General features: G+C 40.3%; 1 protein-coding gene across 1 annotated transcript in view; it reads left to right on the top strand.

Annotated features, from left to right (window-relative positions):
• Positions 1–15,316, top strand: part of SOCS5 (suppressor of cytokine signaling 5) — a 77,827-nt gene extending 62,511 nt beyond the window's left edge. The window contains exons 3-4 of the mRNA XM_036751178.1: positions 3,757–3,816; positions 12,195–15,316. Coding sequence (XP_036607073.1) covers positions 12,207–13,826 — 1,620 coding nt within the window. The 5' untranslated portion in view covers positions 3,757–3,816; positions 12,195–12,206 and the 3' untranslated portion in view covers positions 13,827–15,316. The remainder of the gene's footprint in view (positions 1–3,756; positions 3,817–12,194) is intronic.
• Positions 15,317–15,570: the final 254 nt, after the last annotated feature.

Genomic DNA, 15,570 nt, shown 5'->3' with positions numbered 1-15,570 from the left:
GGTCTTGCTCTAGATATTTACTCAGTTCTAGCTCACTAAAGTAAATTTGTTTGGCCAAGCTAATGTCCTTTTTTTCACTTTTCAGTTTTTTCTTCCCCCAATCTGCAATTCTAGCTATGCAGAATATAGGGAATGCAGGAGGTTTCTCTGTCCTTGAGTTCAGTCTTGCTCACCCTACTACCATGAGTCCTGCATCTGAAGGGGCACCTCTTGCTCCCTTGGTACGGGGACAAAACTCTTCCCTATCTGAACAAGGAGATACTGTCATTTATTAAGGCATAGGGGGTGACAACTCTAGAAGTGGGAAGATCCCGTCTCAGAAACTTGGTAGCCGCGTGTGATGCTAAGCAATCACTTCACCTCTCAAAGCCTAGTCTTTAAATAGGGATGATGATGGCTATAATGCTTAACTGAGAAGGTTGTTGTGAAGCTCAGATGAGATGATAATATGCAAAGTCCTTGTTGCAGTTGTTTTTACCTGTGCTGGCAAGGAGCAAAGGCAGCAGCTTAAAGTGAATTGTTTTGATAACTGTCTGTGTACGTGGCTTATTTGACACACATGGAACACACCTAACACCCTCTAGAAGTCCTTGCATACCTTACCATCCTCTCCACCTGACCACAGTGACCGCAAAGAGTGTGTTCCCTGTGCCTCATTGCCACTTCCAGACAGTCCCTTTGCTTCTTGGCAGCCTTTTTTCTTTTCTTTTCCATCTGTATTTCAGGTCTTCTTGCTGGAATCTTCTATCTCCTAACTTAAGAGTTCAGTGACTGGTTCGCAGTCCACTTCTGCATCTCAGCCTCTACCCTCACACTTTGATTTGTGTGTTTTGTTTGCTTTGGTTGTTTTTTTTTTAATTGTGATTATAACAAATCAAAAATCTCATGATGTAAGGAACAAGAAAGAGGCCCATTTAAGAAACTGAACTTCTACTGTATGTAGTGTTTTGGTTTTTGAAAAGTATGTATTGGTGTGTGTATATCAACTCAACCAGGTGGTAACAAATTGCTCCTTTATTACCCCCTCCTGCACTTCCCAGATCTCCCCTCTGTGCACTTTTTAAGATGTTTTATTGATATTTTTCCCACATCCATCACTGACCATCTGCTTCTCCCGCAAGTAGGAGCCCTTTCTTATAACAAATATGTACGGTCAAAACAAATCAAGGTATTGGCCATATTTGAGAATGCATGTCTGATGCTGTATCTCTACTCAGTCCACCTTTCTACCATGACATGGAAGATATACTTAATCACTTTTTTTTTGAAATCATGAGACAGGAAAGTGGCACAGTGGATAGAGGGCTGAATGTGGAGTTGGAAAGACCTATGTTCAAATTTTACCTTAAATACTATCTAATTGTATGACCCTAGGCAAGTCAATTAACTTCTGCATCAGTTTCCTTATTTGTAAAATGAGGTAATTGTACTTGATGGCCCTAAGGTCCTTCATTGCCAGCTATAAATCTATGATTCATTACTGTTTAAATCAAAGTTTCTGGAATCTTCCATAATTGTTTCTACTCATATGTTTCTGAGTAGTGCCTATATTATTCTGGTTCTTTTTGCTTCAGTATGCATGGATTCATATGAGTCTTTCATATGTCTCTGAATATTATATTCCTTATTTATTTTGTTATAATAAAATTCCTTTGTATTCATATGCCATTTTCAGCCATTCCCAAATTAAAGAGTATGTATCTTATTTCTGGTCCTTTGCCACAACAGAAAACTACTGCTATAAATATTCACAAATCCATTGGTGAGTTGGGGCAAATGAAGCAAATGAATACTTTCCTTGGTGGAATGGGCAGAACAATTTGTTCCAACATCCACAAAGGCAAAAAGCAGGTCCTATAGCATACTTAGAAACATTGAAGACACCAAAGTCATCCACTGCATCCTGGGCCATCACCAGTCGTCCTTCCTCTTGTCTTGCCACTGGACTTCAGTGACTCTGGAAGAGAGAGTGAAGCTGATGACTTTGTAACTGCCTCCCTTACATCCAGTTTATGTATATAAGTCAAGATATCACCTGTTCAAGTCATTTGTCTTCTTCAAAACAAAGGATGAACAACATGCACCTGCCAAAATTATCTTCCTCAGGCACAATCTGATCATATCAGTCTCCTCCTCAAAGATCTTTAGTGACTTCCTTTTGCCTTTAGGCTGCTAATAGCAGCTAGGTGTCATTCTTGATAGAGCCTTGGGCCTGAAGACTGGAAGACCTGAGTTCAAATGTAGCCTCAAACACTAACTGTGATGTCCTGGGCAAGTCACTTAACCTGTTTTTCTTAGTTTCCTCATCTGTGAGATGGGCATAATAATAGCACCTACCACCTAGGGTTGTTATGACTATCAAATGAAAAAATAATTGTAAAGCACTTCATTTTACAGTACCTGCTCCATAGTAAGCGCTTTGTCAATGCCTGCTATTGTTGTGATGGTGATGGGGATGGTGGTGGTGGTGATGATGATGATGATCATGATCATGATGATGGTGGTGGTGGTGGTGGCCCTCCACAATCTGACACCAACCTACCTTTCCAAATTTACTTTATATTCCTCATCTTTTTTACTCACTATGTCCCAGTAAAATTGTTATGACTATTCACCAAACCCAACATATTCTCTCCTAACTTTGTGCATTCACAGACGCTACCCTTCATGCCTGAAATATACTAATACTGCTCCCCACTCTGATCCCCTCCCTCCCATCTCTAGAAATCTTTCTCTTCTTTCAAGCCTTAGTCCAGGTATCGCTTTTTCCAATCTCCTCCAGACTCCTATCCCCCAGTGGTTCATGCTTTCTTTTATCTCAGATTATCTTGTATTTTGTTTTTACTTCTTTACCTCTGATGTTCTGTTCACCTCTTCCTGGCTTCCCCTCCCTGCCCGCTTTAGAATGTAAGCTGCTGGAACTCAGAGACAGTTCTGTTTTTGTTGTGTATGCCCAGTGCCTAGCACAGTCACTTGCACAGAGTGAACAAACATTGCATACCTAATTGAAGTTAGGTGTTTTTAAGAAATGAGGACATGGAGCACTTTCCTCACAATAACCCTGTCAAGTTGGGGGTAGTAGAAGTCATATTCTCTCCATTTTACAGATGAGAAAACTGAGTTTGATATAAATTATGTTGAATTACCTACTCATGGTCACAGAGCTACTAAGTGTCACAGTCAGCTTCCTGACTCCAAGTTCATTGTTTCTGCTGTGCCACAGTAGCTGTTAACAGTTTTCATTGTATGGCTGTGAATTTTTAAATAATATATTTTCTCATGTTGTGAAACAGGATGAGAGAGAACAGAACATATACAAGAAAGAAAATATCTTGGAAAAGAATCAAGAATAATATTTTCCTCTGAATGACCCTTCCCCTTTACTTTAAAAAAGCATCTTTATTGCCAGAGTAGACTTCTCTAAAGTGCATAAATGCTCTTTGCCCTTGGCCAAAGCTGAGTTAAGGACGCTCTGAGCTACTTGTCATTATTGGGGTGGTAGGAGGAAAAGCATTAGCATTTGCTTTCTCTTCTTACCTGGTTAACTGGATCTAATTCTCCCTCCTTAATCTTTTCTCAAACCCAGTATTTTCCTTAGGGAAAAAAAGGGGGAGAGAATTATTTGTATATGTGATAGCAGTTTTTGTTTATTTAGAAATTCTTACTTTTGACTAAAATCATGTACCCTAAGGTCTGCATGGTAATCAGTGATTGAGTACATTGGAAGCTAACTAGTATTTCTTTCCTTTATTCTAGTAACATTCCCATAATGAAGCCTGTTTGATGGGAGACGTATGTAGACGCCAGTGATTTTAGGTGAGTGAACGACAGACGTAGGAATCTTGTTTGCAATGATTAAAAACGTTGATGTTTTAGAGTTTCTTTTTTTTTTTTTTTTTTTTAAAGTTTCACACTTCAATCTTATGAACCTTTAGTAGAAGAGGAGGCCTGGGCAGCTGCTGTAAATGCCTTCATCCCAAGATTGAAAGTTATTGAAACCTAAACAGATCTCTTTCCTGCCTGGCTTGTACCACAATTCATTGTAAGCCAAGTCAGGCACCTGCAGCCCTCCAGCTAAGAAGTGGGAGGAAGTAGAGGGAGAAGCAGCTAGGCAGACATGGGAGTATAACGGTCCTTCCCTTCTGGCTTTTGGAAAGCAGCTGACTCCTTGATTGAAAGCTCCTAAAGACCCTCATCTGCCAGCTGTGGTTAGTGTTTCAAAACAAAAGTAAAGGGATTGGGGGGAACACCGGCAAAGAAAATATGGGAGGATTATATGAGAGAACTTTTTAAAAAAAAAAATTCTGCATGTGTGGAATGATATGGGCAAGGGGAGCACGGAGTGAATGCTATAGTGATAATGAAAATGAAGAACAAATAAGGCTCATTTACTTGTAGAAATATCGCATACAATTTTAAAATATTATTTCTGTACTTGGAAAATGCTGATTTAGTGATGAGTATTAGAAATTTCCCTCCCAATCTTTGATTAAACTGAATTTAGGGTTGAAAATAAAATGTAAAAAGAAGTACTACTTTTTAATGTTTATTCAAGATAGAAAAATAAAGACGATTGAGATTTTTACAAAAGACAATATTGTGTTCTATGAATAGAAGGTTATAATACTTTTTGGAAAGAGTTGAAATGAGGCAATAAGTGTAGAAAAACCAAAATGGTGCTAGTTAGGTATTTGTACATTATGCTAAATTAACAGAAACAAATTCTTGTGCAGACATATTTATGTGGTACTAATCTGTACTATACTAAGCTGTATAATAATAGTAAGCATCTTTCTAGTAATGTTTAAGGAAATGGAAATCTGCTGTATGATCATAGAATGTCATAGTTGGGAGGACTGCATCCAATCCATACCTGAAAAATTCCTCACTACAATGTACCTCACAAATGGTCCGCACTCCAGTTAGGTCTTGAAGAGGCACAGTATGTTTTTGGATAGCTCTTATTGTCAGGAAGTTTTTTCCAAAGTTTCCAGAGTTTTTACCAAACCCAAGTTTGCTACTTTGTAACTTCCATCTGTTGCTCCTGCAGACTGGAATCAAGCAAAACAAGTCTAGGCCTTCTGCCACAGGACAGCCCTTTACATGCTTGAGGATTTCCCTTGAGTCTTTTTTTCAGACTAAATTGATCCTCTTCCAGTATTGGCTGTATGGACTAATCTTGTTTGGGCCTCTTCAGTGCTCTTCAGCTCGTCAGTGCCCTTCCTATTCGATGCCCAGAACTGAACACCGTATCTCATCAGGGAAGCAGTACACACAGTGGGAACATCTTCTCCCTAGCCCTTTACGCTGCCCATTGGTATGCCCTAGGATCACATTAGCTTTTTTGGCCAAGGGAATCAGAAAATGCATCATGGAGAGAAGGTGGTGCTTAAGCTAAGCCTTGAAAGAAGTTAAGGATTCTCAGGGGCAGAGGTGAGGAACAAGGGCATTTCAGGCATGGGCACAGTAGTGTAATATGTGATAGAAAAGGCCAGTTGGGCCAAGATGGTTGTAGTGAGGAAAGGGAAACTGGAAAGATAGGTTGGGGCCTGGTTCTAAAAGACTTTAAAAGCCAGATAGGAGAGTTCATATTTTAACCTTCCAGATCTAAATAGTTTCAGTTTGTTAGTAGCATACAAAACATCAGTGAAATATTTTTCATCAAAAAGGATACAACGATATATGTGTTTCTTCCTCACCTTGGGCTCCAGTCTTATTATTTTTGTAAATGAACCCACACACATCCAGTGCAGCCAACAACTATCCAGACCTCTAGAATGATGATGAATGGCCTAAGGCAGTTGAAGACTGAGAGACATTGCTGTAGACAAGAGGAACTGAAGTCTTTTATAAATCCATTATTCTAGAATTAATGTAAGCAGACCTGAGGTATTTTTGAATATGCCAATCATACATAGGTCAGATAAGGATTAAACACAAGGACTGGTAGAATTCCTTTGATGTCTGCGACTCTCTAAGCCTTTTCTGTCTCCCTCTAGGAAAAGAGACACTTAATATAACTTGCCAAGTGTCAAGAAAAAAGCATAAATATTAAATTTACTTCTAACAACTCTATTAAATACTGTAGAGAGATGCTATAAAAGTAGCAAAATACTTTGGGAAATTATCTTTGAGTTTCATGTAATCTTTCCTGTCCATATTCTTCATGGTCATGTGTTGTTAAGAATTATCTGTATTATGAATTTGGTGTGAAATACCATAGGATCTGAAGTTGAAAGGTACCCCTGAGGCCAGCCTGTCTACCGGGCTCATTTTATAGCAGAGGAAACTGAGATTCAGGCAAATTGAGTAACTTGCCCAAGTTGATCCAGATAGCTTCAGTTTCTATAAAAATGTATGTAGTCTAACAGACAAATATGTAGTCAATAAACATTTGTTAATCATCTGCTTGGACAGTTAAGTGGCACAGTGGATAGAGTGCCAGACTGGAGTCAAGAAGACTTATTGTCCTGAGTTCAATTCTTGCCCCAGACACTTACTAGCTGTGTGACCCTGGACAAGTCACTTCACCCTGTTTGCCTCAGTTTCCTCATCTATAAAATGAGCTGGAGAAGGAAATGACAAACCACTCTAGCTTCTTTGCCAAGAAAACCCCAAATGGAGTCACCGAGTCAGGCGCCACTGAAAACGACTGAATAGCAGCAACAAGCATCTAATTTGTACCAGGCAATAGAGATACAAAGACAAGCAGTCCTTCTCTTCAAGGAGTTTACATTCTGTCAGAGGACACTACACAAGCGTTTCTATAGCACTTTCTATGTGCCAGGCACTGCCGTAAACATTTTTCATAAATACTATCTCATTTGAGCCTCACAACAACCTTGGGAGGGGCAGGTGCTGTGTTACTCCCATTTTACAATTGAGGAAACTGAGGCAAACTGAGGTTAAGTGACTCGTCCAGGGTCATGCAGCTGTAAGTATCTGAGGCCAGATTTGAATTCAGGTCTTCCTGATGCCAGGCCCAGCACTTTTTCCACTCCCTTTTCCATGTACTTACTTGTGTACACAAATATAAATTATACAAAACCATATGAAAAGCACATATAAGGGTAATTGGTGAGGGAGAAGGAAAGTGGTGCTCAAATTGAGTCTTGACGGATACTAGGGATTTCAAAAAGCAAAAGTTAGGAGGGAGAGCATTTCAGGGATGGGAACAACCAGAGCAAAGATGTGGAAATGAGAGATAAGTGACATTTCTGAGCTGCAAGAATGCCAGTAAATAATGTATAAGACTGCAAAGGTAGGGTAGAGCCAGGTTGTGCAGAGCTTTAAATGCTGAACAGGGGAGTATATTAATACCAAGTTACTACAGTTTCTTGAGTAATTGGATGACTTAGTCTGACCTGCACTTTGGAAAAATCACTTTGGTGGGTTTTGTAATGGCAGGGATAGATATGAGGAGGCTTGATATAGGAAGACAAACCAGGTGGTTTTGTAGAAATTGATGAAGACTTGACTCTGGGACTGGATAGAAGCAGACATAAAAGGTTTGGCAACCAATGGTATGTGGGGGTAGGTGACAATGAAGAGAATGACCCCAGGGGTGCTGAACTTGAGTGATTAGAAGAAAGATGGTGCCATTCACAGAAAAGACAGAAGTTTGGAAGTGAGGCTTGGAAGCGGCGATGAGGACAATGAACTTTGATTAGGACCTGTTGAGTTTAAAATAGCTACTGGATAGCCAACGAAAAATGTTTAAGTTCTGTCCAGTAGGCACTTATTTGGTAAGTGGAACGGGATCTCCAGAGAGAGACAAAAACTGGCTTTATGGATCTGAGAATTACCTGGTTGGAGATGATCATTGAACCCATGAGAACTGTTAAGGTGAAATAAAAGAGTGTAAAGAGAGAAGCAGCCCAGGACAGAGCTGTTGGAGAGTGTGATGTGGTTCATAGATTTGGAGCTGGAAGTGACCTGAGTCATCACTGAGTCTAACTATCATTTTTCAAGTGAGGAAACAGGTATGGAGCAGATGTTACAGAGCTAAGAAGTGTCTTGAGGGTCGTATTATTCAGACTCGTGTCAATCACAGAGCACAGGAGACTTGAAAAGGAGTGGTTGGACAAGTAGGAGAATGAGAGAGGGCAGTGTCATAAAAACCTAGGATGAGAGAGCATCCAGGAAGGCTGTGGGTTCGTCAGAGTCAAGTGCTGCAGAAGAGGTCAAGGATGAGGGCTGAGATCCAGGCATTAGATGGAGCACTTCATAGGATATTGTTCACTTTGGAGAGAGCAGTTTCAGTAGAGTGATAAGGCCTGAGATTGGAAAGGGCTGAGGAGTGCAAGTGAGGCATCAAGTGTATACACTTGACATACAAGGAGCTTGACTGAGAAAGGGAAGAAAGATAAAGGACGGCAAATCGCCTTTGTGCAGAAAAAGAGTCAGAAGATGGGAGAGTATCTCACTTCCCCAAATGACCTATATCAATGCACTCACAATTAGTATGAGTGGATGAATCATTTCAATAACCTTTGAGACCAAATTAGAGCTGAAAACCTATCAGAACTATGTGGTGCAGCTCCAGTTACCTCAGCAGTGTCACTGGAAACTTTTACCTAGGACGTTGCAATACAACAGTATACTGAAATTTCGCTTGAAATCAAGACCTAGAAGTCACCTATGTTCTAGGTATGTTCAGACCTCACCTATAACAGTAGCAGTTGCTCTGCATGATGGTGGGGGGTAAGGGGGCAAAGAAACACAGGGATTGATATATAAAGTTAACTTCAAAACCCACAAGCCTTTGTCTTTAAAATGGAATTTTCTATTTTTGCACTTTGAACAATTTCTCCATCTTTTTTTAATACAATTCTGTCAATTCGTTCAGTAAGCATTTATTAACTGTTTACTGTATGATAGATACTGTGGGTAAGAAGACAAAAATAAAATAGCCCCTGCTCTCAAGGAGGTTACTTTTTATTGGGAAAGATAGCATATACATGTATAAGTATATACAAACTTGGTTTTTAGAAAGGAGTTTTATAATTTGGGGTAATCAGGAAAGGCTTTGGGTAGAAGGTAGTGTTCAAGCTGAAGGAAGAGTGTGTCAAGTGGAGGATTGGTGAAGAACATTCCAGGTTTGAACCAGAGAGAGGAAGAACTGCCTTTTGTGAGAAACACTGAGTAGAGAGAGAGCAGGGGCCTAGCAGGGGCTTGAATTTCTAAATGCAGGAGTTTATGTGGTAATAGCATAGCAATAGAGAAGCGCTGGAAGTTGTTGAGTAAGAGAGTGACACCTGTACTTAAAAGAAATGCACCTGGCAGCTTTGGAGAGGACAGATTGAAGAAAGGAAGGACTTGAGGCAGGGAATCATTTAGGCCGTTGAGTAGTCCAGATGGGAGATGATGAGGGCCTGAACTAAGATGGTAGTTGTGTGTGTAGTGAGAAGGGGAGGAAAGGGAAGAAGAAAGGGAATAAGCATTTATATATGGCACCTACTATGTGCTAGGCACTGTACTAAGTGCTTTTTATAAATGTTATCTCATTTTATCCTCACAACCCTGCAAAGTAAATGTTATTATTATACCCAGTTATAGTTAAGGAAACTGAGGCAAACAGAGGTTAAGTGACTTGCCCAGGGTCACACAGCTAGGAAATGTCTGAGGCTGGATTTGAACTTGGTCTTCTTGACTTCGGGGGCAGCTAGATGGCACAGTGGATAGAGCTGGTCTTGTTTGCCTCAGTTTCCTCATCTCTAAAATGAACCGGAGATGGAAATGCCAAGCCACTCCAGTACCTTTGCCAAGAAAACCCCAAATGGGATCGTGAAGAGTCGGGCATGACTGAAACAATTGAACAACAACAGCAGCATCTTGACTCCAGGTCTGGTGCTCTAGGCTCAGATTGAAGTGGCGGCCACTGATCTGTACCCCTGGATCCCTGTAGCCATGTATTGACTAAGTTTTAAAGTATAATGTTATCTGTGTCTTAGTATGTTTTTATTTATTTCGTCAAATACTTACCCATTATATTTTAATCTGGTTTCGATTGCAGCTGGGAGTGCTTTGCAAGTACGTTGTACGTTACTTCCCTTCACGTATTTTTATGTTCCAAACTTTGTGTTTCCTGTGTGTGCTGATCCATCTTTCACTCTGCCTTAGACTGGCTGCCCGCCGTATTTGAAATTCTTTCCAATTGTTAGGGCCTTGTCCACTACACCAAGCTGCCTTTATGCTGTTTTATATATGGTTGGTGCTTAATAAGTTCTTGAATTGAGTTAAATCGACTCAAAGAAGTATATGGCAGGAAAAGAAGCTGGGTCAATCACAAAATAAGAGAATACCAGATGTGTAGCCCCATGTCTTCTTGGTATGCATGTAACATTGAGAGACCTAGAGGTAGACCCCAGTGCATTGATGGTCCCTTTCTGTACGATTTATCAGAGACATGGTCAAGAGTCTCACCAGATGAGAAGTTGTGGATGGGGTGGGTTACAATCTGTACCATTTGATGGAGAATTTATAGGAATGAGGTCATAGATCAGTCAGTCAACCCACACTTAAGTACCTACAGTGTGGCAGACACTATCCTAGGCACTGGGGAATAGGGAGGAAAAAATAGACCCATCGAACTTACAGAGACATTCCTAGCGAAACCTTCACCATTATCTCCCTCCCTTATGGTTCACGTTTGCGATGCCCTGCATGGTATAGTTCTTTATCTTATGTAGGTACAACTTGTACTTGGTCCTTTTTCTCCAAATTGCCACCAACTGCTAAATGTAGAACCTGCCCCTCATAGGATACTTTCTGTCACCCCACTTAGAAAAGTGAAATTATGTTTAAAAATTATGTTATTATGTTTAAAAAAAAAAGATGATATAGTTTACATTGAGTCTTTTTTGTGAAGTTCACACAAAGGAAAGGTCCAGGATCTAAAACACAAGACCTCAGCCATGGAGTAATGAGGATGACAGGGACAGACAGTGAGAGAAGAGAGATGTAGGGCAAAGGACTGGAGGGGGCAAATAGCAGCCAGATAAAAGTCATTAGGAGGGATGGATAGAACCAAATCTTAATTACTGGAGCTTAAGGTATGTGGCCACAAGAGCAGGAAAAAAACTTTTGGAGAAGTTGCCTGTGGACTAAGCTCCCTAAGCTTCACCAAGCTCCATGCCTTTCTCCTGTTTGGTGGGGGATGATGTCTGGGTTCCTGTCACCTTCCTAATAGGGTATTTTAATAAAGCAGTGAAGGGGATGTGTTCCATAGGAAGGGTGTAGGATTTTTTTTTTCTCTCTGAACTATCTAGTTGATTTCCTATCCATGTCACAGGGAGGGAGCTGGTTAATCAAATAGGAAAAGCATGGGACATGGAAGTTTCCAGAAGAAGGAAGAAGGATTGTGGGGTATCCTACTGTAAGTGAGCCTTAGGGACTTCAGACCCCCAAAACAGATCGGGAGGGCACTATCACAGTGGTTATTTTCTTTGTCATGAATATATTAGAATGTGCTTCTAGTCATGTAGCTAGAACACTTCAGCCCTTTTCCTGCTTTGACATGAACCAGATAAGACTCCTCTATTAATAAATATTACCATATGAACCATGTTTAGCTAATCAAGTGTTTATTAAGAGGTATGTTACTTTGGTTTTTTTGTGTCAGCTCTCTTTAGAGTTACATAATTTCAAAAACTTACAGGTAGGTGCAATAGAAAGACCATGGACTCTGGAGTTGGGGGGACCTGGGTTCAAAATTTGCCTTGAATATCTGTGTGACCTTGGGCAAGTCATAAGCACCTTAGGCTTTGGTTTCCTCATCTATAAAAAGTAATCTCTGAGGACCCTTGTAGCCCTCCCATCTATGAGCCTGTGATTCTACAAATCTAAGTATTCTCTACAAAAGAAAGAAGATATAATATATCTAGGGATATCTAGGGTGAAAAGATATCCTTTGAACGGAATTTTGAATATTCATTCTGAAAACAAATGAGGAAAAAGGAATTGGTTTGACTATAAGTGTGATAATGTTAAACTGATCCAATGGCTTTATCTTTCTCAAACAGAATTTTTTCCCTTATTATCCAAGGGCAAAGGCTAATTTGAACTTTTCTAAAACAAAAAATTGCTAACATCCTACTTCTCAGGCGTTTCATTTGTAGGAGGGGGAAGGGATTGTCTGATTTTCATAAAGCACCTTACTAACTCGTTTTGTCTTTTTCCTCATTTGAATTTAGATATCATAATCAATGGATAAAGTGGGGAAGATGTGGAACAACTTCAAATACAGGTGTCAGAATCTTTTTAACCATGAAGGAGGAAACACCAGTGAAAATATAGATGTGAACTCCAATAGATGTTTGTCTGTCAAAGAAAGGAACATGAGCATAGGGGATTTGGCTCCTCAACAACAAAGCAGTCCCTTAAGAGAGAATGTTGCCTTACAACTTGAATTAAGCCCTTCAAAGAATTCTTCAAGAAGAAACCAAAATTGTGCCACTGAAATCCCTCAGATTGTAGAAATAAGCATTGAGAAGGAAAATGATTCATGCATCTCCACCGCAGGCACGAGACTGGCACGGAGAGACTCCTATTCTCGACATGCTCCATGGGGTGGGAAGAAGAAACATTCCTGTTCTACAAAGACACAAAGTTCATTAGATACTGAGAAAAGGTTTGGTAGGACCCGCAGTGGTCTGCCGAGACGAGAGAGACGATATGGTGTGAGCTCTGTCCATGACATGGAGAGCATCTCTAGCAGGACGGTGGGAAGTCGATCTCTGAGGCAGAGGCTGCAGGACACTGTCGGGTTATGCTTTCCCATGAGAACTTATACTAAACAAGCAAAACCCCTCTTTTCTAATAAAAGAAAAATACACCTTTCTGAATTAATGCTTGAAAAATGTCCTTTTCCTGCTGGATCAGATCTAGCCCAGAAGTGGCATTTGATTAAGCAGCACACGGCTCCTGTGAGCCCACATTCGACCTTCTTTGATACCTTTGATCCATCTTTGGTTTCCACTGAAGATGAAGAAGATCGGCTTCGGGAGAGAAGACGGCTCAGTATTGAAGAAGGTGTGGATCCTCCTCCCAATGCACAAATACACACATTTGAGGCCACTGCACAGGTTAATCCCTTATATAAGCTGGGACCAAAGTTAGCCCCGGGAATGACTGACATGACTGGAGAAAATGCTGCCACCCCACAGGGGAGCTGTGACTCAGAAGAGGATGCCACGACCCTCTGCCTGCAGGCCCGGCGGCAGAAACAGCGCCAGGGCTCCGGAGACAGCCACACCCATGCCCACACGGGCCGCCAGGGAGCATGGAAGGTTCACACGCAGATCGACTACATTCACTGCCTTGTGCCTGATCTGCTTCAGATCACGGGGAACCCCTGCTACTGGGGTGTGATGGACCGTTACGAAGCGGAGGCCCTCCTTGAAGGGAAGCCCGAAGGCACTTTCTTGCTCAGGGACTCTGCGCAAGAGGACTACCTCTTCTCTGTGAGCTTCCGTCGTTATAATCGATCCCTGCATGCGCGCATCGAGCAGTGGAACCACAATTTTAGCTTCGATGCCCATGATCCCTGTGTATTTCACTCCTCCACTGTAACAGGGCTTCTAGAACATTATAAAGATCCAAGTTCTTGCATGTTTTTTGAACCGTTGCTTACTGTATCACTAAATAGGACTTTTCCTTTCAGCCTACAGTATATCTGCCGTGCAGTAATTTGTAGGTGCACTACATATGATGGGATTGATGGTCTCCCTTTACCATCAATGTTACAAGACTTTTTAAAGGAGTATCACTATAAACAAAAAGTTAGGGTGCGCTGGTTAGAGCGAGAACCAATAAAGGCAAAATAAACTCCATTCAGTGCCCCAAGTAGGTTTTTATTAGATTTGCTTTTATGTGCATCAAACAGTATACCAGTAGCAAGCACATGTACCAGTATTAGGTTTTTCGCAATATCGTACTTAATCTTAGTTCTAGTATCTGTCAGATGCTATCTCTGTTACTTACACAAATAACTGTGGTGCCTATTGAAATTATTAGTAGAGGACAAAGCTGCACATGTTCAGTAAGGCCTACCCATACACAAACACACATTTGCTGATTTTTCTAAATCTTTGGTTTTTAATAGTTGTAGTAATAGGATGAAGCAATTTTGGGGCATTTGCTATGATATTCTATTTCCTACTGAAGAACAAATGATTAATATTGGGTGAGCATTTCAACAGTGTGACTAATATTTGAAATGAGTATTTTTTCTAAGAATTTTTTCTATAATCTTACAAAAGTAACGTTTGTAGTTCCTCTAAATCAAGGTTCAGAAGTCCAAGCAGTCAGATGGCTTACCTTGCCTGCTGCCTTTCAGAAAACAAGAAGCTCTGGCCACAAGGGCAGTGTGCAGTCCACTTTTCAGTGTTGGTATTGTTTGTAATCTCCCTTTCTCCTTTACAAAGAGTCCCAATCCCAGTTTTTCTAAAGAATAGTTCTTAAAACTTTAGATTCCTGTGTAATCAATAGTAGAATTTTATTTGAAGACCATAAGTAGGAGAGAGAACATTTCTGATTAGTGCTTTAACTTGAACAGGCATTTGGAATAGCTGCTGACCACTTAGTGCTGCATGTGAATTTTTAAATGCTGACGTGCAATCTAAACTTTGATTCATGGAAACTGGATCATTTCTCATGCCCATAATCAGTTTTTGAACCATGGAAAAATGAGAAGCAAAGTGTATAGAAGCAGCTCAGACACTAGTTAGTTAATAACTAGAGTGGTTATTGAAGGTGAGCTGCATTTAATGGTTTGGAATGGCAGTATTTATCTCTTTTGGTGTAAAATATGAGTCACTGATTATAATTTATAGCGTTCCAATGGAGTTAATTTTTAATGGAAAATCTGAAAGCAAATTACAGATGTAAAAGGTACTGTACAACCATCATATCTGTAAATAATTACATTAGCACCTTTTTGTCACTTAGAATAGTATGCGATACTACTTGAGTGAGCTATTTTGGAAGTAATATCGAGTTCTAGTGTTCGTTTCTTAGCATCGGACTGAACGCACAGTTCTGTCCTAGACATTTTGCACTAAGATAGTCGACTCTCCACACTTGTGTCTTTTGTTAATGTGCTCTGTACCAATGGTGAGTGCTCCTTAGTTTCTTTGCCTGCTGCTACAAAATGTTATTTTACACCCCTCTGGCAATTGCCAAGGCTACAAATACAAGAAAAGTTATATTTGTATGCAACACTAACCCTTTTATTGTGGATGTATGTTTCTGCTTGCTGTGCCTTGTTATGGCTGCTTCTCTGTGCTAATAAAGTATGTTTGGTGTTCTCCTTGTATATCTGCTGTTTTATACATTTGCAAAAATTTATCTTGTAGCAAATTGAATTGTTTGGGGTTTTTAATGAAATTTACCTGGTAACTAGTATGGCTAATAGAGAAATACTGTGCAGTTAATACTGGCTTACCAGAGGAAAGTAACTCTGATTTTAATGTCACACATCTTTTTCAACCACCATGATCACGTATGATGTTGAATGATGTCTGTAGTTACTGCAAATTATGGACTATGCAGTTGAGTTTTTACAAGATA

This window comes from Trichosurus vulpecula, chromosome 3 (assembly GCF_011100635.1).
Source record: "Trichosurus vulpecula isolate mTriVul1 chromosome 3, mTriVul1.pri, whole genome shotgun sequence".
NCBI classification, from domain to species: domain Eukaryota; kingdom Metazoa; phylum Chordata; class Mammalia; order Diprotodontia; family Phalangeridae; genus Trichosurus; species Trichosurus vulpecula.
Note: the sequence above shows the minus strand (reverse complement) of the source record. Positions and strands in the feature narration are given on the sequence as shown.